The sequence below is a fragment of the Lepus europaeus genome, chromosome 5, assembly GCF_033115175.1.
Source record: "Lepus europaeus isolate LE1 chromosome 5, mLepTim1.pri, whole genome shotgun sequence".
NCBI classification, from domain to species: Eukaryota; Metazoa; Chordata; class Mammalia; order Lagomorpha; family Leporidae; genus Lepus; species Lepus europaeus.
The window spans coordinates 28317666-28341002 of record NC_084831.1 but is presented as its reverse complement, the minus strand read 5'-3'; the positions used below and the strand labels follow the sequence as shown (position 1 = coordinate 28341002).

At 44.1% G+C, this 23337-nt stretch overlaps 1 protein-coding gene across 4 annotated transcripts in view; it reads right to left on the bottom strand.

Annotated features, from left to right (window-relative positions):
- THRAP3 (thyroid hormone receptor associated protein 3) overlaps positions 1 to 23337 on the bottom strand; it is a 72437-nt gene that overhangs the window by 2189 nt on the left and 46911 nt on the right. For all 4 annotated transcript variants that reach the window (XM_062190981.1, XM_062190982.1, XM_062190979.1 and 1 more), the window contains 9 exons: positions 21335 to 21502; positions 15228 to 16133; positions 12967 to 13680; positions 11933 to 12105; positions 11106 to 11217; positions 7259 to 7343; positions 5313 to 5500; positions 581 to 779; positions 11 to 154 (listed from right to left, as the gene is read on the bottom strand). In XM_062190981.1, the coding sequence (XP_062046965.1) occupies positions 11 to 154; positions 581 to 779; positions 5313 to 5500; positions 7259 to 7343; positions 11106 to 11217; positions 11933 to 12105; positions 12967 to 13680; positions 15228 to 16133; positions 21335 to 21471 (2658 nt within the window). In that variant the 5' untranslated portion in view covers positions 21472 to 21502. The remainder of the gene's footprint in view (positions 1 to 10; positions 155 to 580; positions 780 to 5312; positions 5501 to 7258; positions 7344 to 11105; positions 11218 to 11932; positions 12106 to 12966; positions 13681 to 15227; positions 16134 to 21334; positions 21503 to 23337) is intronic.

The following is a 23337-nucleotide window of genomic DNA, read 5'->3' as shown; positions in this document are numbered from 1 at the left end:
ACATACATACCAAGTAATACTTCTTGCTTTTGGGTGTGTACTCTGGGTCCCATTCCTCTTCCCGGTTTCTCTTTTGGAAATCATTGTTGCTGCTGTTGTTGTTGTTACCAGAGTAGTTGCCTCTGCCCCAGCCTCTCCCTCTGGCTCGAAATGGCTGTGGCAATAAATGGGGGAAAGCAACAAAGGACATCAGAAATGGCAAAACAACTCCCTGCATTCTGTTCAAGTATGTTTCTGGCACAGGACAACTGCTCTCCAGTTATGAGCTTGTCAGTTGGTTTCTAGCCTGTTTCTGTTCATCTCAAATCTACAGCCTAGACAAAAATAAATATGGTCCCAGGATCTCCCTATGAACTGACGGACTCAGGATAAATGGGGAACTTCTGAAACCAGAAGCCATTAGAAGCTTTCTGGCTAAGTGATAATGAACAAAAAAGTAACTGAACACGGAAAGTCTTGAGGGATGAGGCAGGGGCCTATCAACTACATTACTTACAGTAAAGGCAACAAAACTGGCATTCTGATGGAACAATCAGAACTGGCAGGACCAAGGGGCACAGAGAAAGGGGAAGGGTCTTACAAAGGCTCCTCGAGCTCTGCCGCCGCCTCTTTCACTTGGACCCACAAAGTCTTTGGTCCCCAGTCTGGACTTGTCAAAGCCTGTGGTGCTTTCCTCTCTCTCCTCTGTCTCCTCGGTGTACTCTTCTGCTTTGTAGGAGTGAGATGACTGGGAGGAGGAGGAGGAGGATCTGGACCGGTCTCGTGCTCTCCTGTGTTTCCTATGCAAAGAAAAGAACCAGGGAATGCAGTGAGCCTCTAGGAAACAGTCTTCTGCTGCAGTAGCACCAATACGAAACACAGAGCAATCAGAAGTGTGCCTGTGAAGAAATGGAGTAACAACCTAAGAATAGCTCACCCCCAATTCTTTTTTTCTTATTTATTTGAAAAATACAGAGTTGCAGAGAGGCAGAGGCAGAGAGGCAGAGAGACAGAGAAGTCTTCCATCCACTTGTTCACTCCCCAAATGGCCACAATGGCCAGAGCTGGGCTGACCTGAAGCCAGGAACCAGAAGCTTCCTTCAGGTCTCCCATGCGGGTGCAGGGATCCAAGCACCTGAACCATCTACTACCACTTTTGCAGGCCATCGCAGAGAGCTGGATCAGAAGTGGAACATCTGGGACTCGAATCAGCGCCCATTAGGGATGCTAGCACTGCTTTACCCGCTATGCCACAGCAGCAGCCCCATCCCCTAATTCCAATAGTCATGTTTGGGGCCAGCATTGTTGCACAGTGGGTTAAACTGCTACCTGCAATGCAGGCATCCCATTGTCAGAGTGCCAGTTTGAGTCCTGACTGCTCCACTTCCAATCCAGCTCTCTAGTAATGAGTCTGGGAAAGCACTGGAAGATGGCCCAAGTACTTGAGCTCCTCTGCCACCCATGTGGGAGAAACAGAAGGAGTTCTGGGCTCCTGACTTCAGCCTAGTCCAGACCTGGCTATAGTACCCATTTGGGGAGTGAGCCAACGGACAGAGGACATCTCTCTCTCAAATAAACAAACCTCTGCAATTTATCTGTGATGGGCCAAAGTTTTATGTCATACCATCTGACGGTGCTTTATATTTTCTAATTTTCTTTTTTCTTTCTTTTTTTTTTTTTTAATTTTTTTATTTATTGACAGGCAGAGTGGACAGTTGAGGGAGACAGAGAGAAAGGTCTTCCTTTTTGCCGTTGGTTCACCCTCCAATGGCCGCCACGGTAGGCGTGCTGCAGCTGGCGCACCGCGCTGTTCCGATGGCAGGAGCCAGGTGCTTCTCCTGGTCTCCCATGGGGTGCAGGGCCCAAGCACTTGGGCCATCCTCCACTGCACTCCCGGGCCACAGCAGAGAGCTGGCCTGGAAGAGGGGCAACCGGGACAGGATCGGTGCCCTGACCGGGTCTAGAACCCGGTGTGCCGGCGCCGCAAGGCGGAGGATTAGCCTAGTGAGCCGCGGTGCCGGCTCTATTTTCTTTCTTTCTTTCTTTATTTATTTATTTATTTATTTTTTTGGACAGGCAGAGTGGACAGTGAGAGAGAGAGACAGAGAAAGGTCTTCCTTTTGCCGTTGGTTCACCCTCCAATGGCCGCCGCGGCTGGCGCGCTGCGGCCAGCGCACCGCACTGATCCGATGGCAGGAGCCAGGTACTTATCCTGGTCTCCCATGGGGTGCAGGGCCCAAGGACTTGAGCCATCCTCCACAGCACTCCCTGGCCACAGCAGAGAGCTGGCATGGAAGAGGGGCAACCGGGACAGGATTGGTGCCCTGACCGGGTCTAGAACCCGGTGTGCCGGCGCCGCAAGGCGGTGGATTAGCCTAGTGAGCCGCGGTGCCGGCTCTATTTTCTAATTTTCACAGGGATGCTACCCCATCTTACAGGGTTGCTCTAAATATTATGTAAATAATAAGTTTAAACACTCTACACTGACATAGCAGGCATACAGTAAATAGCACTATAATTATTTACGACTATTCCTCTCATTTTATGGACAGAGGAGACTCAGGTGAACTGGGCAGAACCTGGATTCAAACCTAACTCTGGCTAATTATACCACTACTCCACACCTCACCTCCCACTGAGCTCAAACAGATTGTGTTATTAACCCTAGGATCTGGTGAAACTCTTCCCAGAGTTACTTGCCTTGCCTTACCTTCATCTGGGGGAAATTACAGACTAGGGAAAATTAGCTTAGCATGATGAGTCACTGTCTATATACTAAAGGTTGAAAAGCCAGGCTCCCAAGAGCATAGGGGAACTTCTAGGGAGAAGCCAGTCACGTCTCAGTAACCTATCATTGACTCCCTTTCCTTCCCTCAGTTATCCTGTATGGAAAACAGCCTGTCTCCCCTACTGGTTCTTCCTAGCACCTGCTCACAAAAACCCCCCAAAGTTACTGTCATAGAATTCATATGTATAACTTTTAATTATTTGAAAGGCAGAGTTAGAAAGAGATCTTCCATCCACTGGTTCACTCCCCAAAAGGCCACAACAGCTGGGGCTGGGCCACTCCAAAGCCAGGAGCCAGGAGCTTCTTCTGGGTCTCCAAGTGCAGAGGACCAAGCACTTGGGCCATTCTCTGATTTCCGAGGCCATAGCAGAGAGCTGGGTAGGAAGCAGAGCAGCCAGGTCTCAAACCGGCACTCATATGGAATTCTGGCCCAGCGACAGGGTGCCACAGAGGCAGCCCCATGTAACATTTTTTTAAAAAGATATTATTTATTTGAAAGGTAGGGAGTCAGGGGGAGGGAGGGAGGGAGACAGAGAGAGAGAGAGAGAGAGAGGCGCCTTCCATCCTCTGGTTCACTCCCCAAAGGCCAGAATGACCAGGCCAGGCCTGAGCCAGGAGCTTCTTCAGGGGCCCAAGCAGTTGGGCCATCTTCCACTGCTTTCCCAGGCACATTAGCAGGGAGCTGGACAGAAGTGGAGCAGTGGAGTATGAACTGGCACCATATGGGATGCCTGTGTCACAGGTGGTAGCTCTACGCGGTACGCCACAATGCTGACCCCAAAAGTATAACTCTTGGGTGGGCTTTATGGCATAACTGGTTAAACTGCCACTTGGGATGTCCACATCCTGTATCAGAGTGCAATTGGGAGTCCTGGCTACTCCACTTCTCATCCATTTTCCTGTTAATATATCCTGAGAGACAAAAGATGATGGTTCAAGTGCTTGGGCCCCTGCCACCCAGGTGAGACCCAGATGGAGTTCTGGGGTCCTGGCTTAGGTCTGGCCTGTAACTGGCTGTTGCAGGCATTTGAGGAGTGATCCAACAGATAGAATCCCCCTTCCTCTCTCCCTCTCTTTCAAGTAGACAAAAATAAGCTTTTTTAAAAGAAGTGTAACTTGGGGCTGGTGTTGTGGCATAGTGGGTAAAGCCACCACCACAGTGCCAGCATCCCAGGTGGGAGACCCAGAAGAAGCTCCTGGCTCCTGGCTTTGGATCGGCACAGCTCCAGCAACTGCAGCCATCTGGGGAGAGAACCAACGGACAAAAGACTTCTCTCTCTCCCTCTGCCTCTGAATAACTCTGCCTTTCAAATAAATAAATAATTTTTTTTTAAAGTATAACTCTATCCCACTAAAAATGAGTGCAATTTCCACAGGTTTTCAAAACAAAGGCTCTCAAAAGGCCCCAAAGTTGAATCCTGGCATTGTATCTTATTAGCTGTGTAACCTGGTTAAGTCATTCTTCAGTTGTAAACCACAGGGTGACATATTAATGGCAACCATGGCATATGACTTCTCCCTTGCCCAAATCACTAGTTGTCCAAAACACACAGGAAATCAGAGGTAAAATTGCATGTGTACCAAGGAAAGGAATCAGAACTGGCTATCCAGACTCAATATGAAATACATGAGGGCATCTGTGCCTTCTCCCCTGTGCCAGCTTTCAGGGCCTGCTATCCACCACTTCCATTCCCTACTGAGGACTACCTAGCCTTTTATCTCTAGGAAGTCCTGGGAGCTGCTAGAACTCCTAATGCATAAGTAACAGGGGAATGTGAGACCAAGAGGAACAAAAGATGTGAGTTTAGGTGTCAGCTAATATCTGTGATCTTAGACAAAGAACTGAGCTTGGCTTCTTTACCTTCTAAATGGTCAAAATGGGTATCATACCAACTGTTCATTTTCTCATCACGAGAAAATGGGTAAGAATATGCTTGCCAGTTGGAAGCTCACAGAAGCACTGCTTATTATGGGAAGGTATGGGGCTTTATCTCTGCTACTTTTAAGGATGGACACATGACTGAAAAGTCATAGCACTTCCAAAAACGTAAATAGAAATCTCAAGTCCCTGGCATGAATGTCACCCTACAAAACTCAACAATGCCACCTCTGTTTAAGGAGTATTTGGAACACCTCTCTTGGCACTGTCTGTGAAACTAGTTTAAGAGGCATTTTAAAATCAACAATCTTGTCCTATCTAATTTACCCTTTTTCTTTGACCAGTGTTATTACTTGACAATGACTTTGAGCCATTTCTAAAAATCCTCTTCATGAAAATTTGCTGTAAGAACAAACACGTCTAAAGCAGTGAGTCTCTGTACTATCCCTATAGTCAGGTTAACAGAGTAACTTCTCCCACAAAGCCTTCCTTGGACAAGGGTCACACACTTTGATAGTTTCAAACTAGGAACGCTTCTGGAGAGTTATATGGTATAAAGAAACTAAAAGAGATGCTGCGCTTCCCAACCCCAAAGTCCTCTGACTTGAAAGGTCCAGTGGAAACTCAAAGGGAAAGGCAAAAAGACTACTCAAGGGTTTCACGTACTTCTGCTTCTTTGATCCTTTATGAGTTTTCTCTGTTTTCTCAGTTGACCTCTCCCTCGAATGGCTTGAGTCTCGGGAATCCACTGATTCTCTTGATTTACCTCGTTTAAGATCTCTCTCCTTATGTTTTTTACGGCGTTCAATATCAAGGCGGAGATCCACAGGATCATCCTTGTATTTTCCCTCAGCCTGCCAAAAGAGAAGTCAAAATTAAGGTTTTGGGGATTTAGGGCTGCCAACTCAACCACCCCACAAACTGTGGTGTTTACTCCAATGGAGGGGTGCAGAGGAAGCACCAGGAATGTGAGGCACATGAGCCAAGTTTGGGAAGGATGCAGGATGTCCCACAGAAGTCACCTCATAAGGATCCCTCACAGAGCTCAAGTCTGGTTCTCTACAACAATGAGGCTGGAATCTTTCTGAAACTGTTATATATGTTTGCTTCATTTCCTAATGTCTAGTAATGACTGGCTCATCTACAGGCAGAGAAGGCCAGTATCGCTCTGGGAGCCTGGTTACACTGGCTTGGAGCTTGGTCCCCACCAAGAGTGGAAATGTCCACTTTCCCCTACCTACACTGTAGTGGCCACCCTGCTTAGCCTCTACTTGGAACTGTCTGCATACTCGTGTCCAGAAAGAGACAATGGGGAATGTCAGCAGCCTTCATAATGTGGCAATACCAGGTCAAAGTTTAAAAACTACTGGGCTCATATGCTGCAGAGACAGTATGAACCCAGCACCTGAGAACCCAGACCATCCCAGGAGTGGCTTTCAATGATTCTTAGGAAACCCAAGGATGGAAAAGATGCAAGGAAATTTCAGGGCCATCACACACCAAATCTGTCCAACTGAAGTGAACGCTCTCAGAAGAGAAAGGAATGAGCAGTTCACTCTGTCCTCACATCATCCTTACAAGAACCACTATACTTTTTTGTGAAATAAAGCTTAATTTTAATTAAAGCAGGAGTGATTGGAAGGTTTATCATTTTATCCTCTGCACCCCTTAAAGACCAAAACGAAAAGGCAAGGTCAGGACAGCCATTGCTCCCTCGGGCAGCTGGACAACACCTCTAATGGACCTGGCCCTCTAAGGCAGGAAGGGTGAGATCACTTCCATGTTTCACTTATTAGTGCCAACCTGACTGCTATTTGGAGAGAGAAGAGGGGTGGAAGAAAAGAGAGACTATGCAAGAGTGCCTCTCATTACATTCATGAACAAGACAAATTTGGGAAAACTTGAAAATCAATATTTTTAGAAAAGACTTCAGCAGCATAAAACAGCCATCACTAATTTTTTATTTCAACTGTATTATGTGAATGAAGGTCAATAAATACTAAGATTTTCAAAAACCCAATCTAGTTACCTCACAGTAAAAGACTGCATCCAAGCTTTAATCTCTAACAGCGCTGATGTGCGCATCATTGCAACTGCAGCTGGGCTACCAAGGTCATGTTCAGCTTTAAAGTAGCAGTAACCAACAGATGATAGATATGGTACAGTTAGAAAAAAACCTGGACCAGCTGTTTATAAACAGTCTACTAAGTTAAGCTAAGAATATTTCACTCTCCTCTGACATGCATGTCTTTTTGAAATCATGGTTGCAAATAGTGCATGTATACAGTTGATTTGATAATACTTACAAGCAGAAAAATATCACAAAAAGTTTCTTCTCTCATCATGGGCACTTGTTCCAAAACTCCTCTCTTTTTTTTCTCAAGCTCACCTCAATAGACTTTGGGGTCATTTACCATATTCTAACCACTTCACAAAGGTTGTTGATACATTTAATAAAAATTAACCCTTTGTAGTTCATTTTTAGAATTATGCCCATCCTTAAAAGAAAAACACAAACTTAAGTAGAGAGTAATTTAAACAAACACATTTCTGTCAAGTTCATGCCCAACGCACTCAGTTTGTTGGAATTACTGATCAAAGCAACAGTTCACCTTATAGCCTGGTTCCCGAGGACTTTTCATTTCGTCATGAGCCAAACCATGCTTTCTGAATGTACTGGGGGAAATGTCTATCCTCCTAAAATTGAAAACACAAAAATATGCATAATTATATATGAATGTACTACTGGTAATATTCTACTACTAAAGCAAGGTAACAGATTCACAAACATTTCTTTTTATTATTTCTTGTAGTCCCACAGGCAGGCAAACACAGACACTTAAAATCCCAAGTTCCAAGGGCAGATGTTTGGCCTAACAGTCACCAATTGAGACACCTGTATCCAGTATTGGAGTGGGTCTAACAGTCAGCTTTAGCTCCAGACTCCAGTTTCCTGCTAAGGCAGATCCTGGAGGCATCAGTGATGGTTCAAATGACTGGGTTCCTGACACTCATGTGGGAGACACAGATTGACTGAGTTTCCAGCTTCTAGCTTCAGTCTTGGCCCAGTCCCAGCCATCAAGGGCATCTAGATGCTTGTCTCCCACTCTCAAAAAACAAACAAATACATAAAAATCCTATGTTCCTAGGAAGTTTTCTTGTCCTCTCATCTACAGCCATACCTATTATTTCATCCTACCCAGGCCTTGCTAACCTCAAAGAGCAGTTTCCTTTTTGAGAATCTGAGTATCACTCTCCTATTAAGATTCGGTTTAGGATCAGGGAAATGCAAATCAAGACCTTCTACTGCTTCCCCAGGACACAGAGGAGAGCTGGATCGGAAGTGGAGCAGCCAGGACTCGAACCAGCACCCAAATGTGATGCCAGCACTGCAGGTGGCCGCTTTACTCGCTACGTCACAGTGTCAGCCCCTAGAATGGCTCTCATACAGAAATCAAAAAACAATAAATGTTGGTGAGGATGTGGGGAAAAGGGTACACTAAAATACACTGTTGGTGGGAATGTAAACTAGTAAAGCAATTGTGGAAGATAGTATGGAGATTCCTCAGAGAGCTGAAAATAGATCTACCATATGACCTGGCCATCTCACTCAGGGGTATTTATCCAAACAAAATGTATTCAGCATATGAAAGCTGTCTGTACCCCAATGTCTATTGCAGATCAATTCATGGATCTAAAACATGGAATCAACCAGGTGTCTGCCAACCAATGACTGGATAAAGAAAATGTGGTATAAATATACTTTGAAATACTACTCAGTTAGCCGGCGCCGTGGCTTAACAGGCTAATCCTCCGCCTTGCGGCACCAGCACACCGGCTTCTAGTCCCGGTCGGGGCGCCGGATTCTATCCAGGTTGCCCCTCTTCCAGGCCAGCTCTCTGCTATGGCCCAGGAAGGCAGTGGAAGATGGCCCAAGTCCTTGGGCCCTGCACCTGCATGGGAGACCAGGAAAAGCACCTGGCTCCTGGCTTCAGATCAGCATGATGCGCCAGCCGCAGTGGCCATTGGAGGGTGAACCAACGGCAAAAAGGAAGACCTTTCTCTCTGTCTCTCTCTCTCACTATCCACTCTGCCTGTCAAAAAAAAGAAATACTACTCAGCTATAAAAAAAAGAAATCCTGTCCTTCATAACAAAATGGAAACCATTATACTTTGTGAAATAAGCCAGCCCCCAAAAGACAAATACCATGTTCTTCCCAATCCGTATAACTAACAGAGTACAAAAAAGTAATGTATATGAGCAAATCTGGGATCTGAATATTGTTTACAGCCCTTGTCTCTGCTGTTGAGGAATACTGGTTTTTTTTTTTTGTTTGTTTTGTTTTTTTGTTTTTTTTTTTTTTTTTCTAACTATCTGTTGAATACTTAGTGGAGGGTTAAACCTATGATGAAAATTTATGTTTCTGGCCGGCGCCGTGGCTTAACAGGCTAATCCTCCGCCTTGTGGCGCCGGCACACCAGGTTCTAGTCCCGGTCGGGGCGCCGGATTCTATCCCGGTTGCCCCTCTTCCAGGCCAGCTCTCTGCTATGGCCCGGGAAGGCAGTGGAGGATGGTCCAAGTCTTTGGGCCCTGCACCTGCATGGGAGACCAGGAGAAGCACCTGGCTCCTGGCTTCGGATCAGCGCGATGTGCCGGCCGCAGTGGCCATTGGAGGGTGAACCAACGGCAAAAAGGAAGACCTTCCTCTCTGTCTCTCTCTCTCACTATCCACTCAGCCTGTCAAAAAAAAATTAAAAAAAAAAAAAAAAAGAAAAAGAAAATTTATGTTTCTAAATCTGTATATATGAAATAAATGAAATTTGTTCACCTTATACACATTTAAAAAAAAAAACTGGAAAAAACACAAAAAAAGATCAGGTTTAGGTGAGAAACAACTGTCAGGAATGACACACATTCCAACAGATCCTAAATCCAACGCTGCTGTATAAACTTGGTCCTCCTACCTAGTGAGATACTAGTAGACAAGGACTGACTACTAAGGAATTAAAGATAAAGCCAAACTTTGTTTCCAGAAAAAGTCCCTATTTCCTGAATAGATTCTCACAACTGAATGAGATATTCTTTAAGTCTACTGAGCTTTTAAACCATTTAAGATAATCTTAACAAACTCCTCTTCTACTTCTCCCCAGGCCAAAAAAAAAAAATCTTCTACAAAACTGACTTCCTATACACAGGTTTGCTTTAAGAAACTAGAACTGGGGTGGGCATGTGGTGTAGTGGTGGCAGTAAAGCTGCTGCTTGGGATATCCACATCCCATATCAGCGTCTGGTCTGTGACCCGACTACACGCTTTTTGCTAAAGCATATCCTGGGAGGTAGCACACAGTGGCTCAAATCTCTGACATCCATGGCTATTCTGAGCATTTGGAGGGAAAGCCAATGGATGGAAGATTTCATCTGTTTACCTTTTAAATAAAAACAAAACAAAAATTTTCAAAAAGAGGGGCCAGTGTTGTGATACAGCAGGTTAAGTTGCTGTCTGCAATGCTGGCATCGCACCTGGGTACAAGGTCCAGTCTCAACTGCTCCACTTTTATTTTTCCCTGAAGATTTAATTATGTATTTGAAAAGCAGGTTTATAGAGATTAAAAGGCAGAGAGGGAGAAAGAGACACAGAGAGACGCACAGAACTTCCATCTGCTGGTTCACTCCCCAAATGGCCACAATGGTCGAAGCTGGGCGGGTCTAAAGCCAGGAGCCTGCAGCTTCTTCTGGATGGGTCTCGACATGGGTGCAGAGGCCCAAGGACTTGGGACATCATCTACTGCGATCCCAGCCCTAACAGAAAGCTGGATCAGAAGTGGAACAGCCAGGACTCAAACCAGAACCCATATGGGATGCCGGCACTGCAGGAGGCAGGTTTATCCGCTACAACACAGTGCCAGCCCCTGTTCCACTTCTGATCCAGCTTCCTGTTAATGCACCTGGGAAAGCAGCAGCAGCAGAAGGCCCAAGTGCTTGGACCCCTGCCACCAACGTAGGATCTCCAGATGGAATTACACACTTCTGGCTTCAGCTTGGTCCAGCCCTGGCTGTTGCAGCCATTTGGGGAGTGAACCAGAGGATGGAAGATCTCTGTCTCTCCCACTCAAATAAAAATAAAACTTCAAAAAAAAAAAAGAAAGAAAGAAAGAAGAAATAGCATTTACTCTACCTACAGATGACCACAGTGATCAGGTTACTATCAGCCATCTCTCAGAACATAGGAGTTCATCTGTATGGAGAGAGCTGTTTTCCTCAGGCCCACTGCAGGCCCACAGAGAGACCACAGCTCGTGTCCCTTCCATTCACAAACACAAATGCGCACAGCTCTTCCCAGTCTGAAGGATATCCCAAATTTTACATTCAAGATGCATTGGCCACAGAATTTAACAAGATGACTTCAGCAGCTGCTATGTCTTTAATTACAAACTCCAATACAAAGTTGAGGCCCTCACCTGTGTATCTCTGGGCTTTTCTTGTTTTTAGCGGCCTCCTGCTCAGTTCCCCTCTTTAGGTATTTAGTAAAGCGTTCATGCAATGTCATTCCAGAGGACCCAAAGTGATGCTCTGTTGGGATTCAAAGACACAGGTTACTCTATAAAGGGCAGATTCAATGCTCAGCTTCACGAATCTACAGCCACGGAAACAGGACCAAGTTGTCAAATCCATACAACAAACACACTGAAAAGAAGAAGCAAAAATATCTGGTTCAGACACAGACCAATGTTGGGCAAAAAGAGTTCCAGTGTAGTTCCCTAAGGCCAGAGACATGAAGAGACACCTGGCACATAATTCCCTTGGAAGCACGGCACCAACTTCTGATGCAATTTAAATTTCAGAGGGAACCTGTGACTGCTCCAGCTCACATACTTCTACTGGCCATTCCTCAACTTGCCCACTTCCTTTTGTCCAAGGGATGGTAGAGTAATTTGGTGAGAAATCCACAACAGGTCTGGAAGAGATGGCTAGAAGGGAGAAGAGCCATCTTCCTACCTCCTAAGTTTTTAAACACTGTAAACCTTCATGTTAAAGATTTCACCTGCTGTCATGATTCTAAGTTACCGGCACTTCAAAATGTTTTATTTCTGCAACTGAAGACAGAAATTTCTCCCAAAAGGAATTTCCTTCAAGCTAGCCCCTAGCTTCATAGGTTCTTCAAAAGGGACAAAGGAGGCCCCCCAACACACACACACACCGCCCCCCAAGGCTCCCTCACCAGCTCACTCTTCTTCCTGCTTATGACAGTGGAAGTTACAAGTACAGAAATGGAGTCTGGTCTCACCTTTCACGTGGTGAACAATGGTCACAATATGCTGGGCAAACAATTCTGAGGGGCTGCGCTGAGATTGAGCTGACTGTATGTGCTGGAAAATGGAACGAAATTCCTGTTCCTTTTTGTTGCTATGGACTAGATCCCGACAAAGCTTGCGTTCCTGAGCCAATAACCCACTGGGTCTAAAAAAGAAACACAGGGAGGCCAATGTAGCAAGATATAGAAAGAGAACATTTAAACCATAAAAACATCTTACTTCCTTAAAAAAAGATATTTAATCTATCCACAAAACTCCTTTTTCTCCTTTCCAAAGTTCACAGAAGCCTCAACACAACACAACATAGCTATGGGAAAGAGCAGTCAAAATCTGTTCCCACTTTCTTTGCTGGAAATCTTCAAGTGGAATCAAGTGTTAAATCTAAGTGATTCAGCTTCGGGGGTTTCAACACATAGCAAATGAGAGGGAGCCCTGTCAGAAGATCAAGGAGCCTGGCCAGCTAAGACCATTCAGTAGGCGACGCAATGAAGCAGGGCTAGCATGTTTATACTCAGTAAAGACAGCCAGCCTCCTGGGCATTGCCACTTTTTCCTAAAGTATGGGGGCGAAGGATGTTAGATAAAGAGGAATCTGCTTTTGCCCAACTCTATAATAAACTGCAATGTTATTCAATAGTGGTGGCCAATGATACAGACTTTGGTGATCTGGCTAGGAATGGAGACACGGCTCCTGGATGGCTGTACAGGCAAATGACAACTCGAATACAGTTAGAAACAGGAGTGGGGGCAGGTAGAGATGAACAGAGCAAGAGAGAAGCACAGGGAACCAGCAACCAACCAAGTCAGTCACCAAAGGCTGAAAGCACCACTTGGCACCCCAGTGATCCTGCCCCCTAAACACCCTGGCTCAGGGACACAGGGACCCACATACATACTATTCCAGAGAGAGGTAGAAACTTGGGCAGGGGGAAATAAAGGAGATAACCTTCAGGGATAGAGATTAGGAGACAACACTAAAGCCTTGAGGATCAAGAAGTATATCTCACCGTGCAAGGTCCTCATCAAAAGAGTCCATCCGGACATTGACCTGGGCTTCTCGAGTAATGGAAAAGGAAGACTTCCCAGAAGAAAAGTCTCCTTTGGCTCCCAGCTTGTCTCGGCTCTCAGAGGTCTTTCTTGGGGGAGGCGATGAACTTTTCTCCTGGACTGCTTTGTAAGCGGTCACTCGGAAATTCTTTTCAGGCACAAACCCCCTGTGCCCACTTTCGGTTCTCTTGGTCCCTCCCCGATCCTCCTTTTTGGATCTCTCTGAGAAAGACTCCTCCTCCAGCTCCTCTGTTTTCCTCTGCTTTTCCTTCCCTGGAGGGGCATACACCAGGCCCTCCCATTTGCCTGACTTCTCCTCTTCCTGGCTTTTGTTTGCACCTGCTATGACTTTAGACATAAATTTGGGTTCATCATCAAACTCAGATTCCTTCCTCCCCTTAGCTTTGTCCTTATCTTGTTCATCCAAGTCCTCCTTGTGGAAGTCAGTCATCTTCTTCTCAAAGTCATCTCGGAGCTTATATCTTTTGGGAGATTGGCTGCCCCGAAAAGACTTCTCGGTATCGCTTTTGGGAGCAAATGGTTCAGATTTACTTTTTCCATCACCCAAGCCTGTGTCAGAGAAGCTCCCTTTCTCTTTCATTTTCTCTTTATCAGCATTTGTTTGTTTCTGTTCCTTATCTTTTCCATTCTCTGTCTTCTGCTCTTCTAGATACCTGGTTATAAAAACACAAGAAGACACACAAGAGGCTTCTTCAGCCATCTGCTCTAAAACAGCACCCATCTACCGGCTTTCATTCTCTGAACAAACAAGTCTTGTGGACTCTAATATGGCCAAAATGCTTTCTACTTGTTTACTTTTTTAGTAATTTCTGCAATTATTATCATTCCTTCATAGATCTATGAACTTGGCATTTTGGAGAAAAATATATGGTCCATGCAGTTATGCTTTACGAAAACAACCAAAAAGAAAATAGAAGTTATTTTTAGGGTACAAAAAAACAAAACAGAAACCTACTTACCTGTAACGTGGTCTAAGGGAAAAAAATTAAGAGTCTTACCAACCTTCACTCAGTCCCTTACAATCTGTTTTCAGCAAAGTTAACACAGAATGTTCAACCTTGGACTGTTTTGCTTTTATACAACTCACATTTGGAAATACAAGCCTCAAAAAAGGCTTCAAAATTGCGTCAGGTCACCTAGAAGATCTAATTATGAAATGGACTGTGAACACAAATAAAAACAAAGTACTTGTTAACAGGGAAGAGGGCTGGTGGCAGCAAAAAATCATTATCTTCCTTCTTAGGGAAAGTTAGAGCTCATGCGCAAGTCTTCTAAAAAGGGATTCTCATCCCTGCCAAGGAACTAAATTTACACTTTAAAGCAGACTTGCTAAAGGCAGGAATGCACAGATTCTGAACATCTGTAATCTGTACCATTAATGGAGAAAGCTTTACCACCTTAGAGTTGCATTAATAAGGCAGAGAAGAATCAAAAAATTAAGACATCGAAGAATGCAGTAATAAAAGAAAACAAAGGAAAAGGGAAACCACTCACTAGGTGAATCACCTGACATCTAGCTGGCCCCAATGCAACTTCCCTATAACCTCTCCACCATCCCAATCCATCCAACCAACCACACAAACAGAAGATTTGCGTTCCAACTCACCGTGTCCCCCAGGGTAGAAGGATGGAAGCACTGTCATGTCCTCTCCTAACACGGAGCCTGGTTGGCTTCTACTGGGACACACACCCACCTTATGGTTTTAAGACAAGGCCTTCCTGGACTAAGCCTTGGACTTTCCCATTCTGCCCAGTCTCAACAGGAGGTTGTGAGGGTGCAGCGCTTCACCATGATGGGCGGATGCAGATCATACACAGTAGATGGTGGGTCCTAGAGGGTCTAACAGCTCCAATGGCCATTCATTTTGGCAAAGATCATATTTTTTTGATAGCTGACCCACAAATCTCTACTGTTCTCTGGCTTACATTGGTAGAATCCAAGGCAAATTTTAAATGTGAAAACATCATTGCAGAGGAGTCTAAAGACACTTTATGCTGCAATACAAATTCAGGAAGGTAGGAAAGCTAGAGTTAAGCTAAAGGTTTCCTTGGGTGATGCTTTTAATGTTTGCTAATGAAAAGTTTAGGAAATGGAGATTACCTTATTACCATTAATCAGAGCTCTAACTTAGATCACATTACAATTACACTATCAACTGGTGAGATAAATCACAGGAGGCAGGGGAAACAAGATACTTGCCTCTTGGTATAGGCTGCTCCTCCTTGAGCAGTATTCTCCTCCTTCTGAGATGAGCCATACGTAGAGCCAGTGGCCGGTGGACTCTTACCCACAGGGCTCTTTTTGGATGGACTCAAAGATCCAGAGCCATGGTCGAACTGACCTTGATGTGTCCCAGACTGATACCCAGCACCACTCGGCAGAGCTGAGCCCATCTGGGATGTGTTGGAAAGTGGAGGACTAGGTTTTGGCACAGGGCTGGGGCGGGGTGATCGCCGCCTCACCACCACAGACTGGAGAGGACTTTTGAGAGCTGGGCTTCGCTCCCGAGGACTCAGCTCAGAAACCGCAGAGGCACGTGATGTAGAACCAGTGCTGTAGGTGGTGGCATCTGGCCATGGCTTTGAGCTCTCAGATGCCTTAGTATCTTGAGAGGTGCTTCCAGAGAATGCTTGCTCCTTGGCCTCATCTCCCTGGTTATCCCCGGCAGCCTGAGAAGGCCGGCTATCCTTGGAAGAAGACTTTTTCTCCTTTGTAGACTTGCGCTTAGAAGACTCAACTCGACTATGGTTGGAGGAAGAACGAGAAGATGAGGAGCGCCTTGACCTGTCAGAAGACGACTTATCGGAGTTCCTAGAATGGCTCCTGGATCTTGGTGAAGGGGACCTTCTCTTTGGGGACCGAGATCGGGAGCGGCCCCGACGAGGACTGTATGCCTGCCGGTAATTCTGCCAATTTGAGCGGTAGTTTCCATAGCCTCCTCTGTTATATTGGCCCCATGGATAAAAGCCTCTATTGCGCCCACGGAAATAATAGGGCCTTCTATAGCCTCTGTTGTGACCTCGGAAATCCCGGTTCTGATATACTCTTGGATGATTTCTTTCTCTGTTATGAGCTGGAGAATATGATCTGGAACGAGACCTAGAACTGAAAAAGGAGGGGAAGGGAAAAAATATTTGAATTTTTAAAATGTTTTATTTATTTATTTGAAAGCCCAAAAGAGAATGAGCTCTTCCATCTATCTTCTGCTTCACTACCCTAGTGGCTACAACAGTTGGGACCAGGCGAGGACACAGCCAGGAACCCAATTACTTGAGTCACCATCTACTGCCTCCCTGGGTGTGCACTAGCAGGAAGCTGAAACTGGAAGCAAGAGCCAGAACACAAAACCACGCACTCCAATATGAGATGCAGGCACCTCGAGCAGTGTCTTATCCACTAGGCCAAACATCCACCCCTGAATTTCCGACATTTTTTTAAAAAGACTGCCAACATGTTTTTGTTATTTTACATTTTGAATTCCCTGCTCTCACTCGTCATTCATTTTCAGTTTTGTTTTCAAAGCAAGGATATAAGCTTAAATATTTAATCCCACTACATAGTGCCCATGTTAAGTACAAACACATACACAAGAATCACTTTAATGAATGATGAGACACAGATCACTTAAAATTGCAGCACATTTTAAATGGAGACAGATTCCAGTGACTTAAAGAATATAAAAATCCTTAGTGTAGTGAATGAAACAGAGATCATGCTGACCTAACAACTGCTGAGATTTCACAGGCCCAGGGAAGCAGACAGCTTCTGAGGTCAATGGAGGTAGGGAAGAAATGCAAGCTGTGGTACTTGAACAGGTAACTACTCAGGTTCTCTGGCATTTAGACTATTAAAACAGTCCATCCACCATCCCAGTCACCCCTCTCTGTGCAGGCTGAATTTACAGATCCCACTAAGAGGTAAGATTGTAAACATACAGTTACAACAAGTTTACACCAAGGAACACTTGGAGAATGCACTGTTCAAAGCTTCAAAGAACTAAAATAGGAATACCAAACCATGTAAGTATTGGTTTATTTATCAGGGACCTGCAAATGGTCTATTTCCAAGGTCAAACCTTACCAAAGTGCCACAAGAGGGCACTATCTGACCACAAGGCTCTTAAGTACACAAGAGGTAGCGAAGAGAAAGCAGCCTCCAGTTTATACATCTTCGAAGTCAGAGGCTTCTTAGTCTAAAGGATAGTGGTGTACTTTCCTTCATTTAACAGACTACAAACAACTGATGTAGCAACACTTCCAGAACAGGAATCTACAGTAACCTAACTTTGTAAAAACTACATGTTGAGGCCGGCACTGTGGCATAGCGGGTAAGACGGCAGCCTCGGTGCCGGCATCCCATATGGACACCAGTAGAAAGCTGCATCCCACACTGGACAGCCAGTGCTCCTGACACCATCTTCCTACTAATGCAGACCCTAGTAAGCAGCAGTCACAGCTCCAGTGAATGGGTTCCTGCCACCCATGTAGCAGATCTGGGTTGAGTTTCCAGCCCAGTCTCAAATATTCCAGTTACTGTGAGCATTTACGAAATAAACCAGGATGGGCCGGCGCCGGCACACCGAGTTCTAGTCCCGGTCGGGGCGCCAGATTCTGTCCCGGTTGCCCCTCTTCCAGGCCAGCTCTCTGCTGTGGCCAGGGAGTACAGTGGAGGATGGCCCAAGTGCTTGGGCCCTGCACCCCATGGGAGACCAGGAGAAGCACCTGGCTCCTGCCATCGGATCAGTGCGGTGCGCCGGCCACAGCGCGCCAACCGCGGCGGCTATTGGAGGGTGAACCAACGGAAAGGAAGACCTTTCTCTCTGTCTCTCTCTCTCTCACTGTCCACTCTGCCTGTCAAAAAAAAAAAAAAAAAAAGAAAAAGAAACAAACAAACAAACAAACCAGGATGGAAGCACATGTTCTTTCTCTCCCCCACCCCCCAAAAAAGGGGGGGGATATTTAAAAATTATTAAACGGCAAATTAAATTTCTGAAATAGAAAACTTTTTTTCAAAATTTATTTGAAAGAATTAGAGAGACAGGGAAAGACAGAAAGTTCTTCCATACACTGGTGCAACCAGCAATCAGCTGAAACAGCCACATCAGAGACAGGTCAAAGCCAGGAGCTTCATCCAGATCTGCCACATGGGTGCAGGGGCCCAAACACCTGGGCCATCTTCTGCTGCTTTCCAAGCACATTAGTAGGGATCTAGATCAGAAGTGGAGTAGCCAGGACATGAACTGGCACCCATATTCCCAGAATGCTGGTGTTGTAGGCAATGGCTTTACCCACTATGCCAGAACGGCAGCCCCGACTCCTCAATTTTAATTAACTTTTATTACAGCATGTTGTTCTCATCGTTACATTCTCTTACCATGCCTAAGAGAACTATCACAGGTACATATGTTTAGGAAAAACATAGTCTACATGATAGGATTCAGCATGATTCACAGTTTCAGGTCCTATTTCCCATGGATAAGGGGGGCACTACTACAACTGTTTAGCAAATGTGTCAACTTTTTTTCAGGATTTAACAACTAAACAAAGCAGATTTTTTAAGAAGAAACACATTCAACTGAATGGAAAGCACTATGCTCTTTTTTTTTTTTTTTACTATTTTATGAACTGAGGCAACTGACAGAAATACATGATATTAAAGGTTGCTGTTTAAGTACAATTAATACAAACAAAAAAAACTTACCTTCCACACTTTCCATTCAAAAATAGTTAACAACACAAGAAAGGAAGAGATAGGCAGAAGCAGGCTATGAAACCGAGTACAACCTGCTTAAATGGCTATGCCTGAGGGAAGTGATCCACTAAGGAGGGTTCAATTCATGTTCCCATCCTCAGAGGCTACTACTGCTTGTTATCCATTACTAGTGAGGGCCTTGTGGCATACTGCATCCAAAACCCGCAGCCACTGCACAGATGCGGGAGCATGAGTCTTTGCAGATTTCATTTGAAGTTATTTAAAAGTCACTTAAAAGGATACAGTCTGTGAAATACAAGGAAATAATCAATTTTCTCCAATTCTGTAGAACTCAGCAGTTAGTTAATTTAAAGGCATGGTTTCTCAAAATCTCTGGATAGATAATTTCCTTGTAGGAGAGGGGAAACAAAAGAAAAAGCCATGAAACAGATAGCCCAGAAAGAAAAAGTGAACATTCAGTGGCAAATTTATCTGTTTCCAATAAAAAAAAGGAATTCAGATTAGAATCAATACAGAAACCTGTTTTTTAGGGAAGAAACTCCTCCCGAGTAACAACCTGCTGGAGAGAAGGCAGCACACACACCAGCTCTGTAACTTTGTCTCAGTTTTTGGTTGTATTGCCTCTTGCTTTTGAACCAGTCAGTTCCCACTTAGTGAACTAAATTTTAAAAAGGAATTTTTCAGAATCAAATGAGCTAAAACTGAGGCTTAAACTGCTTAAATCAGAAGATTTAGGCCGGCGCCATGGCTCACTTGGCTAATCCTCCACCTGCGGCACCGGCACCCTGAGTTCTAGTTCTGGTTGGGGCGCCGGATTCTGTCCCAGTTGCTCCTCTTCCAGTCCAGCTCTGTTGTGGCCTGGGAAGGCAGTGGAGGATGGCCCAGGTGCTTCGGCCCTGCACCCGCATGGGAGATGGGCCTGGCTCTTGGCTTCAGATCGGCGCAGCACGCAGGCCGCAGCGTGGCAGCCATTTAGGGGGTAAACCAACGGAAACGGAGGACCTTTCTCTCTAACTCTGCTTGTCAAAAAAAAAAAAAAAAAAAAAAAAGACGACGACTATGGGTAAAAGGAAGGAGTTATAAAGTCCCTGCTCAGTTCCATGGTCTTGACAGCTGTTTCCTGAAGTAGATTAAAAATGTATTTAATGGTTTTTTTCTCCTTCAGCGTTTATGCATACCTTTTTTTTTGTTCAACCTCTAGTCTGAAATTAATTTTCAGGTTGACTTTTCACGGATTCCATTTGAAAATGAAACTGTTATTTTTGGGGAGGAAAACACCCTCAACAACCATTTAACAATCTTTACAAGGACTATTGAGCTATGGAAAAAGAGTAGAACTTCGTAACTGACTTCTCTTGAGGTTTACTGCACATTTCATAATCCATTCAGCTAAGAAAAGGATTCAAGATCCTTATCTCAAATAAACAGCAGGGGTTCCAAGTGACAAAACCAATCCCTTTGCTAGTGCAATTTTAACAGAAAGAATGAAATTGTGCAGATTCCCAAAGGGACATCGATATTTATCTAGAAACTTATACCTACTAAAAAGTCCTTATCTACCTCCCAAAAAGAACCAAACAGAAAAAACACCTAAAATGATCTTAAAGATAAAAAGCCTGATTCACAACATCAAAAGAAGTTTCCCATTTCAACACATGATTGAAATAGAGAAATCCATCTGATGGTATGAAAACTGAATTAAAAAATACTGGTGAGACTGGCACTTCATACTGTAGTGCCAGCTCCAGTCCTAGCTGCTCTACTTCTGATTCACTTTCTGCTAATACGCCAGTGGAGGGAGCCGAAGATGGAAGTGCTTGGGCCCCTGCCACCTGTGTGGGAGACTGCGATGGAATTCCTGGCTTCTGGCTGGCTCAGACCTGCCTGGTAGAGCCATCTGGGGAGTGAAGTAGTAGATGGAAGACAACGCACACACGTGCTTCTGTTCTCTTGCTCTCGCTCTCCCCTTTCACTTAAAAGGTAGAATAACAACCTTTTAAATACATAAATAAATACTTAAAAAAAAAAAAAAAAAGACCTCACAATAAATTCAAGAATTTATTAGTAAGACAAAATGATGTTTTCAACACTGATATTTCAGACAGCTTTAGGATATGTTTTATCAAACAGAAGCAGGTAGTAACTGGCACACTAAGTGCATACAAATAACTTATGGTAAGTTTTTCAATAATTACTTAATGGGTAAGATTTTTCTTCTTACAATGCTGTGCATATTATTCACCCTTATAGCTTTTTTTTTTTTTTTTTGCTGATATGGCAAATAAACTATTCAAGCCTTCAAAAATACTTCAGTAAAAAATAATCAGATGTTGAGAACTAAACCAAACAGCTCAAATAAAATGAAAATGCTCTTTCTTCCAAAGTGGATGGGAAATATTATGTGCTGGCATAGGAGAGGAATTAGCTAAAGAGCATGGCAATCAAAGCTGACTTGGACTGTCTGAAGAGACCTGGAATGTCTCACAGGCCAACCCTGATTCCATCTGACACTTCAGAGAGCCTGACCAAAGACCTTCAAAACCCATATTGACTGAAGTTATGATTGTGTCAGCATACAAACCATGCCCCCTTACCTCAGCCTGCGCTTCCTTGAACGAGAGACAGATCGGCTTCGGGATCGAGACTTTGAAAATGAACGAGAACGAGATCTCGATGCAGATCTTGAGCGAGAAGAGCGAGATCCAGACTTGGATTTGTTTGTTTTTGACATCTTTGAAGATCGCTTTTCAGTTACACCTCACCTAAGAAAATACAATTCAAACATGAGTCCCATCACACATTCAAACCTCTCTGGACAATCAGAACATTTTTTAAAAACAGATGAAATGATTGATTTTACAGAATGCTCTTTGGCTTTTCACCAAAAGGAGCTTCTACGAAGTACAAATTCCAAACATACTAAACCATAGTGGCAATTGGCTGACACTGAATCCTAACTGGATAACTCCCAAAAAGATGGACAGGAAAGAACAGAGCTATAAGCTTTTTCGCAAGCACACAAGTTTTTGCTGTTGTTGTTTTTAGATTTATTTGAAAAGCAGAACTGGAGGGGGGGAGAGAGAGAGAGAGAGAGGTCTTCCATTCACTGGTTCACTACTCATCAAATGGCTGCATTGTCCAGATCTGGGCCAGGTCAAAGCCTGAAGCCAGGGGCTTCTTCCAGGTCTCCCACATGGGTGCAGGGGCCCAAGCACTTGGGCTGTCCTCTGCTGCACATTAGCAGGGAGCTGGATTGGAAGTAGAGCATCTGGGACTTGAACCAGCATCCATAAGGGATGCTGGCGTTGTAGGCAGCGGCTTAACTCACTATGCCACCACAGCAGCCCCAGAACACAAGTTTTAAGACTAAACGTACTGATATGATCTGAGCCAGGTTTCCCAATTCTAAAAGAAGAAAACCTATCCAACAATATCCTGGTGATTGAGTAAGTGGCACATCTGACTATCTCTCTACTCCCTAGACTACAAATGGCCCTCGACACCATGAGGCATATACTTAATCTTTACTTCTAAGGAACAAGTTAAAAAGAGAGTGAGTATTCTCAAACAATTTATTGTTAGCTAACAGATGTAAATATAAGATGTTAATCTATAAATATAGGATTAAAGTAATTCATAAAGTGAAGAACTTTTATAAAGTGAGTCACTTTTATCTAGCTGTTCATTACCATCAACAATTAGCCTTTCTTTTCCCCCAGGGTCATTTTCCTACAAACACACACATCCTTTTCCTTTTCTCCCACTCCTAGAGTGAACAGAGCACCTCAAGGTTGTCCTGAGAAGTGAACACTGGGACTAGTCTGCAAGGTGTACTGACTCCTCCCCTTTATACCCTTGGACATCCCTGCAGCAGCAAAAACTTTCAAGCTAATGTATGTGTCTATCAAAGACTGGCTATAGGAGGCCAGAGACAGAGTGTTGAGGAAGAGACTGCTAGATGAGAACATCAAGGACCCACAGCATCAAATGTTCTATGCTCTAGCAAGGCCAAAGATGTTTCAATGAAAAGTTAACTTATGGCAAGTAATGCTACACAAAATCAGGATAGAGAAGTTAAGTTATTCAGGGATAGGAGGAATAAACAATTTACAATGAGAATACTGAAAATACATTGTTTTTCTGGTTGGCCTTCAGGTTATTTTGAGATTCTCTAGGTTCATCCTTGCTTTTTTTGCCACAGGTCCAGGGTTGTCTGCCTAATGACAGCTCTAATTTTTACTTTTAGCTAGGTCAGAAAAAAAAATCATCCACATCACCTACACAATAGGTGGATAATATCTGACTTGAGAAGAAAAAGGTGGTACAAGTTAGTGGAAAATGAATACTTAGTTCAAAACCTACAAACTGAAAGCTGAGAAGCTAATTTTCATTAACATGAAGAAAAAGTTGTCATTTAAATACAAACAATCAAACTTAAACACTTCTACAAATAGTAAACCTACTAGATCTGACAGGTATACTTAAGAACTACAATAAGATGGCTTAAATTCCACTGCTACTCCTAGAGCTTTGTTATTAGTATAAACTGAAAACAATTTTTAAATCATCATTATACCCTGTGAATTAAGTACAGTAA